The following is a 20,809-nucleotide window of genomic DNA, read 5'->3' as shown; positions in this document are numbered from 1 at the left end:
CCTTATCTTTGCATGACTGGAGTGTTTATGATAAAACTCTAGAAGCATGAAAAAATGTACAGTCTTTTATTAACAGTAGTTTGCATGTGAGGTCAACTCTATAATATTTGCACAACAGACAATCGATACCAGCCCCCCAAACCCCCAAATGAACGTAGAGAATCTGGTAAAAAAAAAAAAAAACAGAGCATCATGCAGGTCCATCATTGTTTGACATGGGGCTAGGTTATGCTCCAACCAGAACCATCAACCCGGAAGCTGAATGTAGTTGTGTATTACTAAAAACACACTAAGGATGAATAAATAAAGTGTGATTAGATGGTGCTCCTAATGCAACACATACTAAAATGTATCTCAAAATTGAGTTTTTATATTGAAGTGCTAAGTTATCATATGTTGTTAAAAATAAAAGTTAAACAAACGATGTAGGGCTGTATATAGATATGGCCCCTGCTCTTAACAATAAAACAGATCACATTAAGAGCACAGTGAAAATATTGATGTGGTATTCCAGATGAAACACAGAGGTTCTTCCAAATTGACCTGCTCAAAAGAGATGGTCAAAGAACATAGTGAATTGAAAAGAGCTGAATCTCATGCTTGTAATCTAACCCCCTTGTAAGAACTGAGACAGTGTATTCCAGAATTTCTTTTGAGTTGTATTCAATCAGTTTTTTTAATGTACAAATCACAATAGCAGACTGGTAATACTCCTAACAATTTTAGGTAAAAACTATAAACTAACTGTGCTTGGGGTTCAAATTACCAGGTGATGTGATTATTAAAAATGTTCCTTATACATCAGCATACACAGCCACGCCTTAGTCATTTAGAGTTGTCAATTTTACTTCTCTGTAAAGTTGTTTGAATGCAATATCTTTTTCTGTGGACCACAGCATACCGTTCCTCTGAACAACACAATGTAAAGGAGTTACAGACATAAAAGGGTTTAGAAATCTTAATGTCTCGTGAGAGCTCACATGCCCATACATATTTGCGACACCTGCATATTGCATGCTCTGGTCCGATAAAATCAGTTATAAGGAACTTATTTTATCATGTCCTAAATAACCCTAAAGACACTTCACCGCTATTTGGCTATGTAGTGACACCCTTGGGCAAACAAGGTTGATTCTTCACGTAGCAAACTACTTTTCTACAGACTGAATCACAGATCTAACATTGGTGAGTTAACATCTTGCTTCAATGTGTATCAAAACATAATTCTATTAGTTTGTAAACCATAAGAAAAGGCCTTGCTATTTCTGTAGTATCCTGTACATGTTGAAGTGTTCTTTGTAACAGTGCACATTGTCTTTTAAACACACACACTAACCTCAAAGAACAGATATCAGGAAGATTTAGAAAATCAATTTCAAGGATTTAATTTCACCATAAACCTACCTTTCAGTGGAGGTGGAGGAAATCTTAAGTAGGAGAAAGTTATTGACTGTGAAGTGGGTGGTGCCCCTCTGTTGAGCTAACGAAGGCAGAGGTCGCATGGGTGTCATTGGTGCTGATCCCAGATCAATATACACCATTGGACTTTGATAAATTGTAATGGCTCTTACGAAGTGTAATGCTGAATATTCTATTTTATTATAAAAAAAACAATACAAATAATTAAACAAAAGTAAGAGAAAGCTGAAATATTTTCTTTTTAACTTAAATAATCGAGATTCTCCTGCAGAATTTTCCCTTAATCCTTCACTGGGGTCCTTCTCCTTAGATCCAGCTCTGGTCACTCTTCAATCAGACATGCTGTTATGCTATGTGGCAAATTCATAAAGTAGACTTTGAATATCTGGGATTTTCCACCTTTACTCTCCGCTCCATGTGGCTCTTACATGTCAGGCTTCATCCTAGCAAACAAGACCAAAATAGGTCCTGCATTCACAGAAAGCAGGTAAATATTCAGCAACCTCATTTTGGTTAGAATGGTGTTTTAGTTATCTGACCTCCATACAGATCACTATATTCATGATTGGCCTAACTGTCTTGCCGTATTTGAAATTTAAATAGGCCATTGACTGTGACTAAACGTTTCACCTTCCATTCTTTCCCCCATTTGCAAAAATACCTCACATGGCTATTTTAGCCACCTCGATCCCCTGACGAGTACACTTCCATTGTGATCCTTGGAATCATAAGGGGCTGGAATTAATTTATAGTAAAGTGGAATATCTCTTGTGTACTATCTGTCAGCCTAAGAATATAATGGCACCTCCAAGAGTGCTTCTTCCATTATCATTGAGCTTGAGTTCTCAAAATCTGCCTTTATATTTTTAAACAGATGGCATCCAATATCTAAGCTGCAGTCAAAATTTGGCTCATGTTCTAAAGTAAATGCTAGAAGGGCATTTAATCATACTGCAAATGCATCATCTTCTTCTAGACATTGCAACATTTCGGAATGACCTCCAATGCATTTTTTGCCATTCTTAGGTATGTGGGGATTTCATGACCGGGACCTCGTGTTACGGAAAGCGCTTTACACCATGATGAGGAATGGCGCAGAAAGAGATGCACTTAAAAGAAGGTGGCGATGGCAGCAGACACAGCAAAATAAGGAGGTGCGTAGATTCTATCCAAATATCTTAAAAACCTTTGTTGTGTTTCATTAAGTGGACTTTTTCATTGTTTTTTGACCGGGATTTGTTACAATGTTGTCTGACTTGTGATTCACACTCTCGCCATGTATGGCTTGTACCCTAATGTAATAAATAAATCATGACATCTTCAGTAACTGCATTGATAACATGCCTGACAACATCTGAAATGACATCATTGATAACAGCACTGTGCATGACGAGGGCACAAATGCTAGCTACTTAAGGGCATAAGTTATAGTTGCTTGTTTATAGTTAATTGAGCTAATTATAACAGGGGAATTTTAGTAGTTTTGTTGAGATTAAAATGTTAGGTTTTAACTGACACTTTCACTTAACTAAAACGTTCCTTTAACTTTTGTTTTTCATCGAATTTCTAAGGGTCATTTTCAATGTAAAGTAAGATGTCCAACGCTGTGCATGGCATGGGGATGGGCACAGGACCTAGCCTGTGGTCAGGCCTGCACCCAACCCTCAATGAAGAGTCAACCCCTGACCGAACATGGTCTGCAGACATCCATAGCATGGTTTTGGGCCCCAGCAGGCACCTAAACTCCCATGGGCACCCAATCCCCCTTTTATAATTTTGTTGCGCCACAGATTCATGCATCCTCCATGATTCTACAGGGGCCCATGCTGGGGTGAAAATTCACAGGGTGTGGGGTTCATAAGCTTTTTGTTTTTCAAAAACAAACTCCTGCTTTGGGAGTTTGTTTCTGAAAGACAACATTTTTGTTAAAGTTTGCCATCCAGCCATCCACTGATCATTTAGTACATTGAAATGAACTGCTGTAACAGAGGTACCTTTCAATATAGAGAGATGACCGCTGGGCCGGCAGTCATCTCTAAATTTGAAAGATGGTAGTCCATCAGGGTAGCAGACGTAATGTCCTCCGGCACCCTGGCGGATTGAATACAGTCCGTCAAGCTATAAATCAGGCCCTTGGTCATTCTTGGTTTGTGTGTTTGTTTTATAAGTCAGATTTAAAAGGCGTGACAGAGATAAAAGAGTGGTCGAACCATGCTAATGGTTGTACTGTTATGTTATAGGTTTCAATGGTATATGAGCAACTGCAGTCTAGCCTGTGCTGTTGGGCTACTCAACACATATTTGAAGTCAAGTGTCGGCATGTTATTAAGGAGATCATTAGCAGTAGCATATGATCTTTCAACCCACAGGTTGAAGTTTCTTATGATAATAAATTATTGGCGTTTGTCTGTAGGTGGAGAGTGAGATCAAAGAACTTTCCCAGAAACGTGAGGTTATATCACTGTTTAACGAAGGAGCTATTGGTTTTGATGATGCACCAGTCTCGATGTATTGCATGTATGGGAATGAGGTGTTAAACATTTCAGTGCTGTTGTGTAGGCTACTAAGCCCCATCCTCCTAATTATCATCTCATATTACTAATGAGTTTTGGCCCTGAGGAGGAAGGCTGTTGAGGGTCTTAATTGTATTGTCTCTGGACCATGGTCAGGCAACTGAGTATTAGATTCAGATGTGAAGCCTGCGCTGTGTTGAGAATACCTCGGTATGGAATAGATGTTAGGTTAGGATTCAGACCAGGTCTTGAGGCAATTTATGATCAACATTAGCATTGTGCTGAGGCTGGGTCAATGCCTGGGCATTTTGGGATTCAAAACTGGGAGTCAGGTGCCAGATTGAGTTGGATTGTAGTTGGCTTGAGAAATGTGGTAAATGTGGTGCTGTGGGGTAAATAGTAATGCATTAGCATAATCTTGCAGCAATCGATGAGTGGTGAAGGGTTAGTATGTTTGCGGGTGAGTGAGTTATATAAGTAGTGGCATCTGCAGCACTCAGTTTCATTGTTAATGAGGCTTTTGGATGAACTCTTCAAAGGTCAATAGATTTCTGTCATTGACTTGAATGAGGATTCATCTTTTATTGTAAGGGTAAGATAATTTGGCATGAGTATAGACTGTAGTCTATCTAGCCCTAATTCCAGGTTTGTTGTAAGCCAGAGATCTGTTGTGGTGTATAGACATCCGCTGTGGGGCTTCTAGATTTGTTGTTACATTTTGTAAAGTATTTTTCTTGTATTTACATTGCATTTGCGTTGAGGTTAATGGTTCTCTCTCATCATGATGATGAAGGTGTGCAAGACGTCCTGGCTCAAGAGGTTTGTGAGGATAAATGGCTAGGCACAGATCAACTGGGCATGGAGAGATGAATGAGAAAGGGATCTAGTGAGGATTCCAAAGTTTTTACCTTCAATCTGTGGTAACTGTGATGGATTACAAAGAGCACACCGGTTTCTGAAAAGGATCCTAGGGTATATGTAAGGGATAGCATTCCTGAGTGAGGAGAGAAAGGCAAGTGGCAAGGTTTTTTAGAATAAAGTTAATGAGGGCATGCAAATTAAGAACCACGTGATGAGTAGAATTGTGCTTGACTATGTACTTGGCGAGGCATCTATTCCAATACTCCTGATTTTTAAATATAAAATGGATTAAGTTTAGCTTTATCCAAGTTAAAACCTTTTTCCACTTCAGTACAAGTTAATGTAAAAAAAAATTGCCTTAATTAAAGTGCTGCACACTTTACGGCTCACACTTATCAGATTCTAATTTTCGACATATTGGGTGATGAATAGTATTTCACTTTGTTGTTCGAGGAATCAGTGGTGTGAGACCTGCCAAGGCCCTCTTCCCTATTTAGCTGATGTCAAATCTTTTGAGAGTGAGTGCATCAGCTGAAGCAAGCAAGCAGCCTTGTTGAAATGCACTCACTAGTGCGGAGCAGAACCAACATGGCTGCTTTGAGCTTTATTTCAGTTGGTTTGATGGGATGGCTTGTAGCGAATGGTGGTCTCTGCTTGCCCCTACTTGGGTAGAACTATAGAGCTTTGGACCTTAGCGGGAGTAGAGCATTACCATGGCACCTGATGCCTGAGGTGGGGAGTTAGAGAGGCTGATTTCCTCAAGTGTCTGCCCAATAGTTAGAGAGGTTCAGACAGATCGGCAAGCAAGACCTCTGATTGGATAGTTAAGGACATCACCAGGGGCCACAGGAGGAACAGTTGAGGCATCAGAATGCCGATGACCCCAGTTTAGGCATCAGAATTTTGATGACCCCAGTGGATGCATCAGAATGTTGATGATTCCAGCCACTGTATTAGTCCTGTCTCCTTGGGTTCATGGTAGGTTTTCACTGGTGGCTGGTAAGTCATTTAAGTTCAGCAGTGGCACTCTTATGGCACATCATTCCTTTCAGTACACTTGGTCGACAGAGAGGTGCTGTTTGTGAAGTGCATGCAGTGTTTTATTAAATGCACCAACTTGTGGCATAAAAAGAAAACCTTTGTAAGCCAGGCCTGGTGTGCAGAATGAATCATGGACATGCTTTGGCAACAAAAAAAAACATAAGTAAGCAATGAAATAATCATTTTTACTCTTACTAGCACTAGGGCTTGTTTGTGTTTGAATTTTATAGTTTTATTATTGTGTACCGCATCAGACGTGTTATTGTTATTGCTGTCATGAAAGTTTGTGCAATCTAGTTAAATCAACACTCCCAAGGATACTGAGGCATAAAACCTGCATTTTGGAGAAAAAAACCAGGTGCGTTGACAGACGTGAAACACCAGAGTACACACCTTGGTGCTCAGGTTTTTGACTGTTGGGTAATTACCATGTTTGAGTTCTGAATCACATGCTGTTTATTTCAACACGAAAGATGATGGACGGAATGCTGAACATTGTCAAATATGCACCTCCAGTCACAGATACAGGCCTAAATCCATCATTTATTTGCTCACCACGCCATCCCAGTTTGGACCCAGCCATATGCAAATCAGTCTCGACCTTGCTCTCTATGGGAACAGTCCAGCCCGAAATGCCAGGCCAGGTCCTCCCTGTACCGGAATATATGCATCCTGGGACTAGTTTTGGGATATCAGCCCATATCAGCCAGGCTAGCTTGAATGTGATTGCGAAGTGAGCCCTGGATCCACGTCTGGGCATACTCATCCAACTTAGGGTGAAAATTGCAACAGAAAAAGATGTTGGACGGAATGCTGAACAATGTCAAACATTCAGCCCCAGTCACAGATCTGGGCCTAAATCCATCGTTTTTTTGCTTACCATGCCATTCCAGTTTGCACCCAGCAATATGCAAATCAGTCTCGACTCTGCTCCCCATGGGAACAGTCCAGCCAAAACTGCCCAGCCAGATTCCCCCTGGACCGTCATTTTGAGTGGTGAATGCCAGACAATGTTCAGCGTTCCATCCATCATCTTTTTGTGTTGCTATAGTCGCACTATGTGAGAAGGGTATGCCCAGACGTGGTCCGGTGCTCGCTGTGCCACTGGATTCAAGCATGCCTGGCTGATGAGGGGTAATACCCTGAAACCGGTCCCAGGAAGCTTGTTTTCAGGTACTTACCCTGGCAGTTTGGGCTGGACTGTTCCGATGGGTATCAGGGTCAATGCTGATTTGCATATGCTGGGTCCAAACTGGGGTGACTGGTGAGCAAGTGGGCAAGAAAACCATGGATTTAACCCAGATCCGTGACTGGGGTGAATGTTTGACAATGCTCAGCATTCTGTTCATCATCTTTTTGTGTCCACATACTGGTTAGCCAATCTTTAGAGCTAATTTTCCATTGTTGTCTACATAGTAGATGGAAGGAGTTGCAGTATGCTCTACTGACCCTGGCAAAATATGCTTTCAGGCACTGCTGCTCCTGTGGCATTTCCAGTCAGCCAGCACAGTCCTTGTTGGCAATGTGAGCAAATGCATGCACTGCGGTTAGTGTCATGGCCACTGAGAATTCAGACAATCTCCTGACCTCCACTGCTGCCACCATTTTGACTACTGTGTAGCATATCTACTTCCCTATACTTTCACTTTCTATCTCTTTGGGGATTTCAGTCGTCATCTGCACATGCATGATCTTTCTTTCCTCTTATTCTCTGTGTATACACTCTGACCCAGTGGAATGAATCCCTCACACATCAATGGATTATATCTTGGTCTACTTTTCCTCTCTCACCTCTCACCTACTATTTCTTTTCTACCTACTCCAGAGGTAGTTCACTACCTTCACATCTTCTCTTACTGTACTCTTCCTCCCTCTGCTACATTAACTTTTTGTGAACTTTGATCCCTTAATATTCTTGCTTTGGTGTCTTCCATTACAACTTCTTTGTTCTCAGAAATGTTTCAGCATTCCTTCATGATAAGCTCATTTCAGCTCATCTTTCTACCATAATGTCCGGTGCCCTGTACTCACTTTTCCCTCCTCCTCCATTTGTCCTCTTTTGTAAACCTTCCTACAGTGCTTTATCCCTCCACTCTCGCCTCACCATAATTCCCTCTAAAAAGGGCAGAGAGAATAAAAAAAGGATCGCCGTCTCTCTGACCCTGCCATCTGTCTACTATACGCTCTCATTGATGCTGCTCTCTCACATGCTATACAACTCTTTTACCAAGAACCTATTACTTCTCTGCACTGTATCACCTCTTGTCTCAGTCCTTGGACCCTTTATTAACAAATTATGGCTATTCTTCAATCCTAATTCTCCTGCTCCTCTGCTTCTTCATCACTTACCTTCTCCTCATAAATGTCTTTCACATCCTTCTTTGAAGCCAATCTCTTAGTCCATTTCTATATGGATTGCCCATTCTGACCCTCTGTCTTTTTCCTCCGCCATCTACCCTAGTGTGTATCCTATCATGTCTCCTGCTTTAATCTTTCTCATTAATCTGGTGTCTTCCTATTTCCCATGATGCAAGATGTTGATAATGATGTTACAAAAAGAGGTCTGATTTAGCCTTTAAAATATCTTTCTTATAAGATTTTATTTGCAATAAGAAAGCGGTAGAATCGGTCTTGAGAAGGATTTGAACCATTTTTGCTCTCATTGTTGGTGGGCAAGTTTCTTTTGTTATGGTCCTCTGAGAATCATTTATTTCAGGTTTTATGGATGAGTTATTGATGTGGTCTAAGGGAAGCTTCTTGGTGTAAAACATGCAGGAGAGCTGAATCAAAGCAATTCATAGCATCATTAACCTAGGAAAGCATGGTGTCATACCTGTTCAGTGCACCATCACTCCCAGCTAGACAGTTCTTTATAAATGATTAAAAATTACAATTAACTAAAAGGCTCTTATTTATCTACACACCAACATGTAGAAAGTGAAATATTTGAATACTGAAATAGTTGGAAGGAAAAGAAACTGTATGTGGTTAGTGTTTAAATCCATGTCATCTGGACACAGTTGTTAGTGACCTTTTCTTTCAAAAATTTGGAAATCCGGTATTTTATCTAAATGGTTCACGGCAAGTGAACCAAAACTACTACTTCCAGAAGGCATCTATTGGGTATAAAAGGCCCAGTATTCTAAACATGGCGTTCTAGTGAAATGGGTAAGTAGTGCAGCTGTGTTATTTGACCTTTATCTCAGATTGGATTACCCTTCTTCTTTTGTAGTCCGGCCTGGTTTACACTGAAGAAGAGTGGGAACGAGAATGGAATGAACTCCTGAAACTTGCTTCAAGCGAGCCACGAACACACTTTAGCAAAAATGGCGGAGCAGGTGGTGGGTAAGTTCACATCCTTCGGTTATTATTAAGTATGTAATCCTACATATTCAAGCTAACATCACAGCATCACAGCTCAAGCTCATTTCAGCAGGAGCTTCTTACTTATTAAATATGGGACTATTGAAGCCCTCAACACACAGCTAAAGGCCCATTTGAGAGTATCTTTCACATACTCTGCATTCATTGACCACTGAGAGCTTCTCCGTACTATACGGTCGATTACGATGGCGGAAGGACCGCCACTGCCAGCCATGCGGTGGCGGGCCTTTCGTATGCTGACCACGAGTTCCCCCCGCCAAATTTGGATGGCGGGGGGAATCTCACCGCAACCGTGGTGGTCGCAAAGACCATCCGCCATGGAACTGCCACAGGCCTGGAGGAGCGGTCTTCACTGGTAAAATGGTGGCGGTGCCTAGCAGGCACCGTCTGCCAAATTATGATGAAGGCTGGCGGAGATTGGGTTGGGGGAAGACAGGATGCACTTGGGGGGTACCCATGGTACCCCCCTACATTTCACAGTTTTATGTGGCAGGCACCATGCGGTGCCTGCCACGTAGTGATGCGAAATGCACAACATGGCATTTTCGCATCACGATGGGTGCTGCTGTCAGCAGCTACCGCCGCAATGTTAAGATGCAGGATTCAACCGCCACGGTGGCGGTCGCATCATGATCCGGTGTGATGGACCGCCGCATGCACGGCGGATGGTTCCAGTTTACACCAGGATGGCGGACGGACTACAGTCCGTCCGTCATCCTAATGAGCCCCTAACTTAGCTGAATACATCAAGACTCACAATCATTCATTGATAGGAAGCTTAAAATATTGGGAGTCTTTTTCTCCACCTACTAAAAGCTTTAACTCTGCTAATACGGACGTCTCTGTGGTTAGTTATGATAATGAAGCTGGAAGCAGGAGAGGCGTTCTGCTTCAAAAGCACAACAGGAATTCAATAGTATTGTATTTAGTTTATGAAAATTATTGTCATTTCCAAAAAGTGTATGAGTATAAAGTATTCAGAGAAATAAGCATTCTGGATTTGCTTGATCGGTGGGCTTTGCTGGTAGGAAAAGACTCTAATGGTCAACCACGGGCGTTAACTTTGAATTTGACATTGTGTTAATGCCCTGAGTGGTCAGGGGGACATTAATTCTGATCCTTGAGAGCATGGGGTGAGACAGTGTCCAGCCAATGGGTGGACAGTGACACCACTGACAGACCAGGACGTTAAAGAAGAATCGGACACAGCTACTGAACAGACGGTCACAAACACCAGTAAATTTGCCATAATTTGTTAAAAAATGAGTATATGAATGTAATTAACGAGCTAAAGTATTTGAAAAAAAACTGCCACAGATAAGTCTATGAATCTATAGTGGCTGGTGAGCTTTGAATTTTCTAGAGTATAATTACCATCGCAAGATGGCATCTAGCAAGCGAGTAAGGTGAGTAACTGGATCCACTCTCTGGAAAATATGAATGGATCTTACCCCAAAAGAATGTTTTCAAAGAATGGGGCTAGAAGTTCTTTTTGCAGCACTTTAAAAAAAATGCCTAGAAGCTGTACATTTAAACTTATTTTTGAAGTGGCACTTATGGACTATTCCAACACTTCAAGATCTGAAGAGGTTGCCAGACCTTCCTCATGGTAGTTAAGATATCCAAGAAACATTTCAAAAACTGGATTCCAGGAGTTTCCAAATAATTTGATTGAAAACCGTCATGGTTTCCATGCTACTCTGAAATAGAAGTGATAGATATGCGCCACAGTACTCTGCAGCATTAGTACTGCACAGCTGCAAATGATGTATTCACTTTGAGTAATTTGTGTGACCTATGGTATATCTGCAAGTATAGCAGACAAATAGCATTAGAAATCGTATCTATCTGGCACAGGAGGCCCTACTGGAAATATAGCCATCATAAATACTGTGCAAAGAGAAATATTCTGTATTAACCACTGTTCCGTGAAGGTCCATGAGGTATAATGCTCTTCATTGTTATTGCACCAGATGCGTCTATTATTTTCCAGAGGCTGCTCAGTACATCAGTGGCCTATCAAAAAGGATTGGCCACTATTGAAAGAAGCTAAAGCTTCTGAGGTAAATTATCCTCGTAGACTTTCCCTAAATGTGATGTCACATAGAACTCTATAGTGTCATTTGAACCAGGGGAGGTCTAGAGATGGCTGGGTGTTGTTGGATGGGGGCCAATAAAGGAGTTTCTTACCTTGACTTGATGTGGAGCCTATTTTCCACACATTACGCTCCTCAATATATGTCAATGCTGCTTGTCATATATTAGAATATAGTTCAGTGTGTCACTCTGTTAAGAATGTAACATAAACAAGCCATGGGTGCTCACTGTGCTAGTGTTGGTGTTCCAATATGACCAGTCTGCTCGGTGTGCCAGGAATCTTGCTTGGACCTTGGCCTTTTTGCATAATTCTATTTGCGTAATTCAGGTGAAATGCCCAAAAAGTGAAGCAAAGTTGTGTGAAATGCCTTTCTGGCAAAAATATACAGTATGGTGCACCAATTGACACTTGTAAATCACAGTAACTGTCACTTTCATTTCGGAACTGGCATCTGTGGTGTGGGAGGAGCCTGCCTACTTGTTTCCAGCCAATGGATTCTGTGGAGTGGATCCATATGGTTTGCTTCCGGGGCCGCTGCAGGTCAAAGAGCGATGGCAGTTCAGAAGTGAAAGTGACAGTCACTCTTCGCCTAGGTGAACCTGACAATACAAAGCACTGGGCATATTTGTTGTGGAGACTGAGAACTGGAATTTATTTTGTACTGTGGAATAATTTATAGATTGACACTACTAGTTGTGACACTGCTTTTGTCGCTTTTAGCCCTGAAGAAGTCCAGCCTTGGACGAAATGCATTGGCTGCTAAGAATGTCGTATATATAAGGACCATTCCAATCTACGTTTCAAATAAAAGGAAGAGATTGACACAAGAATTGGAAATCTGTTTCTTTTGGACTGTTGACCCTGATTTACAAGTGTCTTTTGGTGCACCATACTGTATGTTTTTGGTTATGTAGGTCCTTTATTTGGACTGCACCTTAACAGCAGGTGTTGATATGAGTGTACATTTTAGGAATATTTTCCTTTTTGATAAACTTGGGGATATACAGAATAAGGTGCGTGTTGTGCTTGGGGTCCACTGTCATTTTAATGTTTTGATTGCCTTTCTGGCATTTTGCGCTATTTTTAAGCATGCACGTGAGGACACATTTTGCAATGAAAATTACCAAAATCAGAAAACAGCTGCTCTTGTTCTGTTTGTTTGAGTGTTTGAATGCTCCTATGAAAGGACTTTTACCGCAACAACATCACAGTTACACAAGATGGTGTAATGGCATAAACTCAGGCATTTTATATAACAAGTGTGAGTAAAAATGTCAGAAATTGCTTGAGGCTTATGCTCATGTGGAGAAAGAATTGCTCGCATATGTGATTCCTATTCATTTTGCCAGTAGCGCTGAGGTCTTACCTTATGAAGGTATATCTCCATGTAAGTAGCCACACCCCGTGTCTGTGTTTCTGTGTGCTAAGTTGGCATGAACAAATGACTGGTGGAGCTCATGGGGAAGGCAAAGATGCTGGGAAGGATGACAGTTGTATTATGGCAGGGCTTTCAGAATGGCAGCCCAAGATCACATGGTAGGTCACTCTGTTGCCATTTGTTACAAGTTACTTAGGCCATCCGATCAGTAGGCCCAGGTATCAATAACTATCCAAATCTCAAACATTCATGGCTATCCAGCAGGTTGCCTCTTCTGTTCAATGTATTCTTTTAGAGAAGTAAAGTAGAGTTTTGCCATTTCTTGAAAGCTCTATTAGTTTGTTCCTTAAGCTCCTAAATGCCTTGCATGTTCTAGATTTCATTTCTATAAACGTAGAGCTTTGATCTTTGTAGGAAGGTGATAATGAATCATAATATCACAAAAAGAAGCCTTCTCTAAGCTAAAAACAAAGGTAGAATTAACAAAATGTGCTCAACAATTTCCAATGTGTTATTACAAACCTGCATACTCTACTTTTACTTATAACGAAATAAGAAAGGAAAGACACATCAAATCTAGGTTACATTTAAATGGCAAGTTTCCATGAATATCTTTAAAATGCCTAAAGATACAAAAATGTGCTCAATTAAATTTTTTCCTTTCATATATTTGATGCTGTCACAAAACTCGGATCTAATGGATTTTAATACTTAAACCTGGCTTTGTTCTTCAGCTGTTCGCCAACGAGCCTGTATTGCCCTGCATACAGTATCTACATTCCCAAGATGTTCACTTATTATACATTAATGCAAGATGAAAACATTTACGGAAGCATCCTATACAATGTAAGAATTAACTTTTACAGAAAATGCTTTTGGTACAGGAATCAAAAAATGACCTCCCACCAGGCGTTTATCAATATTGAAAACTCATGAGACCTATTCACAAACTGCATCTTGTAGTACATTTAGTAGCACTACAATAATAGATCCTCAAACATTTAAGTTTACTACTTCATAGTAAATATAGCAGGGGTGGGGAGAGTGGCTAGAACAATGTGCATACTTACTCCTAATTTAAAGGTTTTTGGGAAAAGTAAGGAGAGGTTTAGGGAGTGTGGGGGGTGGTTTAGGGAGGGACATGCCCCGCCCATGATAGAGTAAGTCCATTAATATTCACAAACTGCACTTGTAAAGTTACTGCAGCCAAAAGGGGACCTAAATCCAGCTCAGAGCTGAAGTAACTCCTGCACAACACATGGCCAATGACTGGTACTGCAAAACCCTCCCATATAAAATAATGGTGGTATGGACTTAATATAAATCCCTATCAGGAATAATATTAAATATAAATATTTGAAATTAATTTAAAACATCTAAACATGTAACCAATCATTCAATATCTTTATTTCGGTCTAAAAAGCCATAAAAGAGCAAGATAAATATGTAGATACAGATTATATGCTAGCAAATAAAAATACAAAACATATAAAGGAGAGAAAAAAAATCCCACAAAAAATATTACAATAAAACCAGGGTAAATAGAACATATTACTTGAAATAAAGCTAGTTACTAGATATTAGCTGGAAGGGCATTGTGTATTTTCATGGTTAAGTTATAAAGCCTGGAACTGAAATGTTGATCATCTCAATAATACTATTTCACTTAATCATACATTCCTTGACCAACACTTAAGTATTAATTTATGGGTCAGCATGACTCTTGAAAATAAAATATTTGGAGTATTACAGGAAGATCTAGCCAATAATTTATCAGCACATGCCTGGCAACATATACCAGATTCCATCATACATATTGGAGTTCTTGTGAGGCTCGAACAACCTGGCATACTCCCATGAAAGCGGTCATTAATCCTGTGATTCATATTCCATTTACCACCACTTAATTAGAAAGACATCTTTTGAGACTCACTATTACATGGATCTTGTCCTCTCTTAATTTTACAGCCAGCTTCAATCTAAAATATTGCTCTTATTAGTTAGACCTCTGAAATCTTGTTAACAAATTAGATATGAAGTCCGTATTAAAAGCTAGCTATTGTGGTTCCAGCATCCATTTTATATTCAATTCACTTCTATTTAATATTACTCTTTTTACATGACTTTTTGATTTGCATGTATTATGAAAGCTTTGGAGGTTGACAGTTACTGCAGCCTATATTTACATATAGGCATTTTGATATCTAAGTTGTCACAGACCTAAAACTATTCTCCTGCCTTTTCTATCAGGTATCGTTCTTACAAGTGAAGGATCCAGATCTTCTGGTTATCTTTCAGCTTTGTAAACTTGGTTATCTTAGACACAAATGTATCATAATAGTAGTTTCACATCCTTTTCTACAAATGTCTTTATAAATTGAAGTTTTAAATAGTATTTTTTTTACAAACTTATACCTGAAATCTATAGTTGTCTCACATACACAGCTGTCAGCAGTAAAAGTTGCTAGTAGCATTTTAATTTGTCCTCACTAAATTGCAGACTGTTGGATGTCAGCAATAACTATCAACATTGTTTTTTTCAGTTGTAACCAATCACTGAAAGAGACCTCAGGATGTTCAAGATAAGTCGTGCAGCCGCGTTCTGAGCAACTTGCAGTTTGGTAGCACAGGAAGCATTGATATAGAAGCACACAGAGTTGCAATTATCCAATTGCAAGGTGATAAGTGCGATAATGACTGATTGGCACAGATCATTTGAAGTATAGGGAAAAATCTTTCACAGGGTCCTTATAATGAGAAAACATACACTCTCTGTACGACTGACCTGAGACTAAAAGCTCAAGGTATTGTCAAACAAACACTCACCATTTTTGGCTGATCTGACAGGGGTGGGAAGAGGTCCACAATACTCCGGCCACCAAATGTTAGACCAGACAGACTCCTGAGGGCCAAAGACCAAGACCTCTGTCTTGTCAGCATTAAGTTTAAGGGCACTGTCTTTCATCCACATACTAATGCTAAACATAAAGTGATTGAACTCCTCAGCTACAGAAGTCAGGTTGTTGGAAATGGACATGATGATCTGCGTGTCATGCGCGTACGACAGTACTTGGAACCCAAAAACGTGCACCAGTTCACCCAAAGGAGCAATATAAATATTGAAAAGTGTTGGACTCAGGGATGAGCCCTGAGGGACTCTGCAAGGAAGACTAGAAACGTTCAGTCTTGAAGCCTCCACAGCTAACCAGGTGAACTATGTTGGTGAGAAAAGAGTGGAGTAGCTTGAGTGCACACCCACCAGCACCAATTTGCTGCAGCCATTCAATTGTTTGTACCACAGAAACGGTACCAAATGCTGCTGATAAACCAATCAGCACAAGAATGGCCGTCCCCCGATCAACCTGATGGCGAATGCTGACAGCAGCAACAATAAGAGCAGATCCTGTGCTGTGGTCGCTCCTAAAGCCATTCTACGATGGATCAAGTATATCATGAACCTCAATAAAATTGACATGTTCCTGGTTAACAAACTTTTCAAGAATCTTGGCTTGCGCTGGAAGCAAGGAAATAGGACGGAAATTTTTAAGATCCTCTGGGTCCGCATTTGCTTTTTTCAGTAGTGGAGTAACAATCGCTTTCATCAAGGCAGAGGGAAAGACTCTTGACTGCAGAATGAGGGCAAAATGTTCTGCAGGAAGTCAGCAATGGGTTCCGTAGCCAGTTGAAATATTTTAGGAGAGCAGGGATTAGATGGAGATCCCAGTTTAATACTCAGCAGCAATTTCTTAGTTTGACGTAAGGAAATAAGGGGAAAACAGTAAGATAACTGAGCTAAGTGCATGGCATGGTGATTATGGGGAAAGTTATGTTATCCATTGGAAACTCTAAATCTAAATCTAAATAAATATTCAGAAAAACAAAAACGGCATTCTGTTAGGGAAATCTTGTGAAGAATTCACCAAGTTCTGAGACGGGTGGTAGGGAGTAGGCAGGTCTTTAACTGCTTTAAAATGAGGCTTAGCAGAATTGTTGGCAGCCCTAATTTTTTCGGTGAGTAAATCAGCCTTGGTGGATTTAATGGCAAGCTTATAACACTGTAACCGAACCTTATGCTTTTTCTTTTCCCCATGGGCCAAGGGTTGACCTCCATCTACACTCTTGTCTCCTGCAATCCTGGTGGAGACCCATAAGTTCTGCAGATTGTCAAAATTAGAGAAAATGCCATCGAGAGTGTGCCCTGAGAAATGGGTAGCTACATAGACCTGCTGGAGGCCGTAACCTTTCATAATGGGTCATTAAGATGGAAATTAAAATCCACCAGAATGGTAAATTGAAATGCTGTAGACAAATTCAGTTACCCTTTGTAAAAAATCTGTTTTTATGATGCGTCAGTTAATAATTCTCAGAAAGAGAAATCCACGTAACAATTATAGTCTTTTGCGTATTTAAACAGGGTACACTCAATATCCCTTGAAAACTATTGCTTAAATGAACTCCAGACAAAGAATAACACTCATAGTTGAAGTAAATTGATTAGCTGAATACGATAAGGAATGCTATAAAATATAGTCACAATAAATAAAAGTGCAACATACAGCAATCCTCAATTTGAAATATCTTTTGCTCAATTTTAGCTAGGAAGGGTCAAATAGTGATAATTGCATATGTATTGACCAATTTCCCCCCCTTCTTGACATGGCATTTGCATCATGTAGTTGATACAAAATGTCATTCAGGAACAAGAGTTTAGTGCAAAATTGCCTTGAATAAAATACTAGTTTTCCAGTGCTGGTGAAATTTACAAGATCTTAAGTGAACTGGTTGGTGTAATGTCTCTGTTTAATGCTAGCTTTCAGCCAACACTGAGGTTTTGTTGGTATGTTTTAATAGACACACACAGCTCTGTTTGCTTGGGCTTGAAATGGTTGCTACCTTGAAAATTGATGTGAGCTTAGGGAGCGTGTGAGGATGTAACACTTGTTAAAATCATGTTGGATGCAGGAACGCTGCGACTCGTGAGGGCAGCTTAACCTGGTGGCGGAGCCCTTGGCCCGCTGTGCGGGGTTATTATCGTGAACTACAATTTTCAGACCTTCAGCCTGTATTAGTTTAAGAGCCAATCCTGCCCTGCTGACAGCGAAAGGCAACTGGAACACATCTGTGTCTGCTGGCAAACGTTATTATTAGTTCAGTGTCACTAAATCTGTGGGGGGGAAGACACAGTTTTCTCTTCATTGCTATTCCCTCATGGCAGACCTGTTCTACAACAATTTACTCACAGGATATCTCCAAAGTACAGTGCTGGACCTGTGTACATGTAAGTCGGTAAGTATCCGAGTAGGCTGCTACAGTGCAGACAAATAATGCTTCTGGGTATCTTCGCACATCGTAAAGTGAACATGCAGTGTTTCATCCATTTTGATGAAAAGAAAAGGCTCGTCAGTGAAGGCGCCCGTCCTGAGGGCCTGACTGGCTTGTCACGAATCCTTTGTGCACCAAAGAGTAGCTTTGGCTACCCGCCTAGATTGACTAGTGATTGAAACCAGGCATGGCAACAATATTCAAACAAGCCCCATACCTCACCGCATTTTTTTTAAAACATTGGTTTCAAAAAGTATATATTATAGCACCTGATTTAAATATATTGACTAAACATTTAGAGGAAGGGAGAATAACAGCACTCCTCAGCCCTCAACGCAGACTCCCAGCTTGCAGTGGGAACTGCTGCTGATGCAGTGACATTGGGAACAAGAAAGGCAAGTGGGAAAATGCTCTTCTGATTCATTTGGATGAGTTTCCAGATTATGTGAATAAAACCCAATGTGTACCTGGTGCTCAAGAACATTTGCTACTGACGATCTTGAACGGTCTCAGAAAATCCTCATTTGGGCAGGGTCTGTTAAGGCAAGTTTTTAATGGGCAAGGAAAAAGCTTGAAGGGTTAAAGTAGGTAATGCTTCTCCATGATGCTGTACTGATGGATTGAAACAAAAGAGGTTGATCGAGGTTTTGAAAAAAACTGGTAAACGGCAATCCTGTAGTTCATAGGAAAAACATTCAATTGCACGTAAACCAGGTCCCTAGTTTGGTGCACACCATCTCAATTGAGGGAATACGTCCCATTGTTGACTTGCCGGAGAAGATAGTTAAGGCATCTGTTCTCGAGGACATGGATTAATTGTGTTCATTTCTTATATTTGCCCAATATTATTTACATTTCATCAGATCTTTGCCAACATTGCACAGTTTAAGATCGCACATAGAAAAATTGAGCTGAATGTGTGGTTAGAGGAATGCGTGTGCCTTTGATCCTATCAAATTAGAGATGAGGAGGATGCTCATCTTTGGGCATTCTTGTGTGCACAAGAATATTGTGTTGATGGTGGATCCCAGTTTGCTCGGTGTAGGTGTGCGCTTGGCCTGCTCGATAATGGTGAGTAGATGGTGGTGGTGTTTGTCTCTCATTCATTCAAAGGGCCTAAGTTATTGAGTGGGTAGAGTGGCCTGCACACGAGCTACTCAACGTTTAAGTATTTCCTTCCAGGAATATCCTCTATTTTTAAAGAGAAAATTGTCCTTTAATTCATGGTCCGTGTTGTAAGGGAAGTGAGAGCTATTCCCAGGTTGAGCAGGTGGGTGAAAGATGCTGGGCAATTCAATTTCTCTGTAGAATATTTAACAATATAAGGCAGCTGACTGATTTTCTTTCTAGGTTGCCTATTGTGGGTCAAAGTGTCCTTGATGACACTCTGTTATGAGTGTGTATGAGTGAGCTGTAAAGAACAAAACGTAGGAGGAGGCCAATCTTGACGATATGCTGCTGACAGTGCGGGGAGCCTAATTATTGAACCTTGTCCGATTTACCGAAAGGGTTTGGAGTGATAGAGAAGAATTGTGCATACATGATGTGCAGTTATGCAGGGATAGCAGATGGATTCCTCCTGTTAAAGCGAGGGAAAAGGTTTTGAATCTGACTCATGAAGGACATTTAGGGAGGAATTTGACAAAGGATTGTATTAGAGAACAGTATTGGTTGCCTAAAATAAACTCAATGGTGGGTGGTATTGTGTGTGATAGGATTCATGGAGTTGTAAAATGAGGTGGCAAACTCCTTTAGCATCAGTGGAGATTACTGAGGAGCCATCGTGTAAGCTAGGGATGAACTTTGTAGGAATGGAAGCCTTATTGCAACAATCAGTGATTGGTCATTTTTCTGGCTGATTATAGTGGGTCTGCGCCAAATGTGTGAGTTCTGGCCAGACAAGTAATGCAATGGATTTCTTGAATGATGGATTTGCATGTGAGAACATTGCCACAGACATAGATGCATAATTTCCTCTTAGCATTGGCCATTACACATCATAGAACTGCCCTATTGGTGTGGCTGTAGTTTCACCTTTCGATGTCAAATAGAATTGTGTGTCAGCTTGAAGTTGAACCCTTAATGGTTGAACTGTGTTATGAGGAAAAAAGAAGTATGGAGAACTGTGGTGTTGCCTCTCTTTTTTTCTGCTAATGTATGTTGCTTTGGTCATTAATTTGTTCAGGACACAATACTTTTTTTTTTTTTAAATACATATTTATTTTTCATTTCTTCACGTAGAGTTATTGTGCTGCACATCTATAACCATTTGTATTTCATTGATACTTGTTTTGGTACAAGGGGGAATGTGATATGGTTTTCTTTTGGTGTGAATTGACATAGAATGTTGAATTAGTACCTAGGATGTGGACAAGAGACTGTGGAGACTACGTGGTGCTAGCATGTACTAGGGTCACTTCTAGAAACCACCTTTCTGCCTAGTCCTTTGGTGGTGTGTCACTGACCGATAAAGTACTCCTTGATGCCAACAGTGCTTTACTCCACATATTCAGGAGATAATCGACAAAGCTTCCAAGGCGCATTATGTGATGTGTTATTCCATCAGCCAGAAATGAGCTCTTGGTATAAAGCACTTTGCATTTTGTTATTTTCATACTCAAAATTCTCTGTTGGCTAAAATCTTGAACTGGCTGAATATATCACACATGAAGTGCCCCACAGTAGGAAATTGGGATACTGGTTGAGGGGGGAGACACTCTACTGAAGCAGAAACCTTAATCCTTGTCAGGGTGAAACACAAGCAAACCCCAACTGAACCTGTGTCCAACCCTC

The 20,809-nt window shown here is 40.5% G+C and overlaps 1 protein-coding gene across 1 annotated transcript in view; it reads left to right on the top strand.

Annotated features, from left to right (window-relative positions):
- The window catches only part of OTUD7A (OTU deubiquitinase 7A), a 1,294,251-nt gene that overhangs the window by 1,027,276 nt on the left and 246,166 nt on the right, over window positions 1–20,809 (top strand). The window contains exons 9-10 of the mRNA XM_085643760.1: window positions 2,446–2,573; window positions 9,067–9,179. Of these exons, the coding sequence (XP_085499886.1) occupies window positions 2,446–2,573; window positions 9,067–9,179 (241 nt within the window). The remainder of the gene's footprint in view (window positions 1–2,445; window positions 2,574–9,066; window positions 9,180–20,809) is intronic.

Source organism: Triturus cristatus, chromosome 3_1 (genome assembly GCF_964204655.1).
Source record: "Triturus cristatus chromosome 3_1, aTriCri1.1, whole genome shotgun sequence".
Lineage (NCBI taxonomy): Eukaryota > Metazoa > Chordata > Amphibia > Caudata > Salamandridae > Triturus > Triturus cristatus.
The sequence above is the reverse complement of the archived record's forward strand: the minus strand, read 5'-3'. Positions and strand labels throughout refer to the sequence as shown.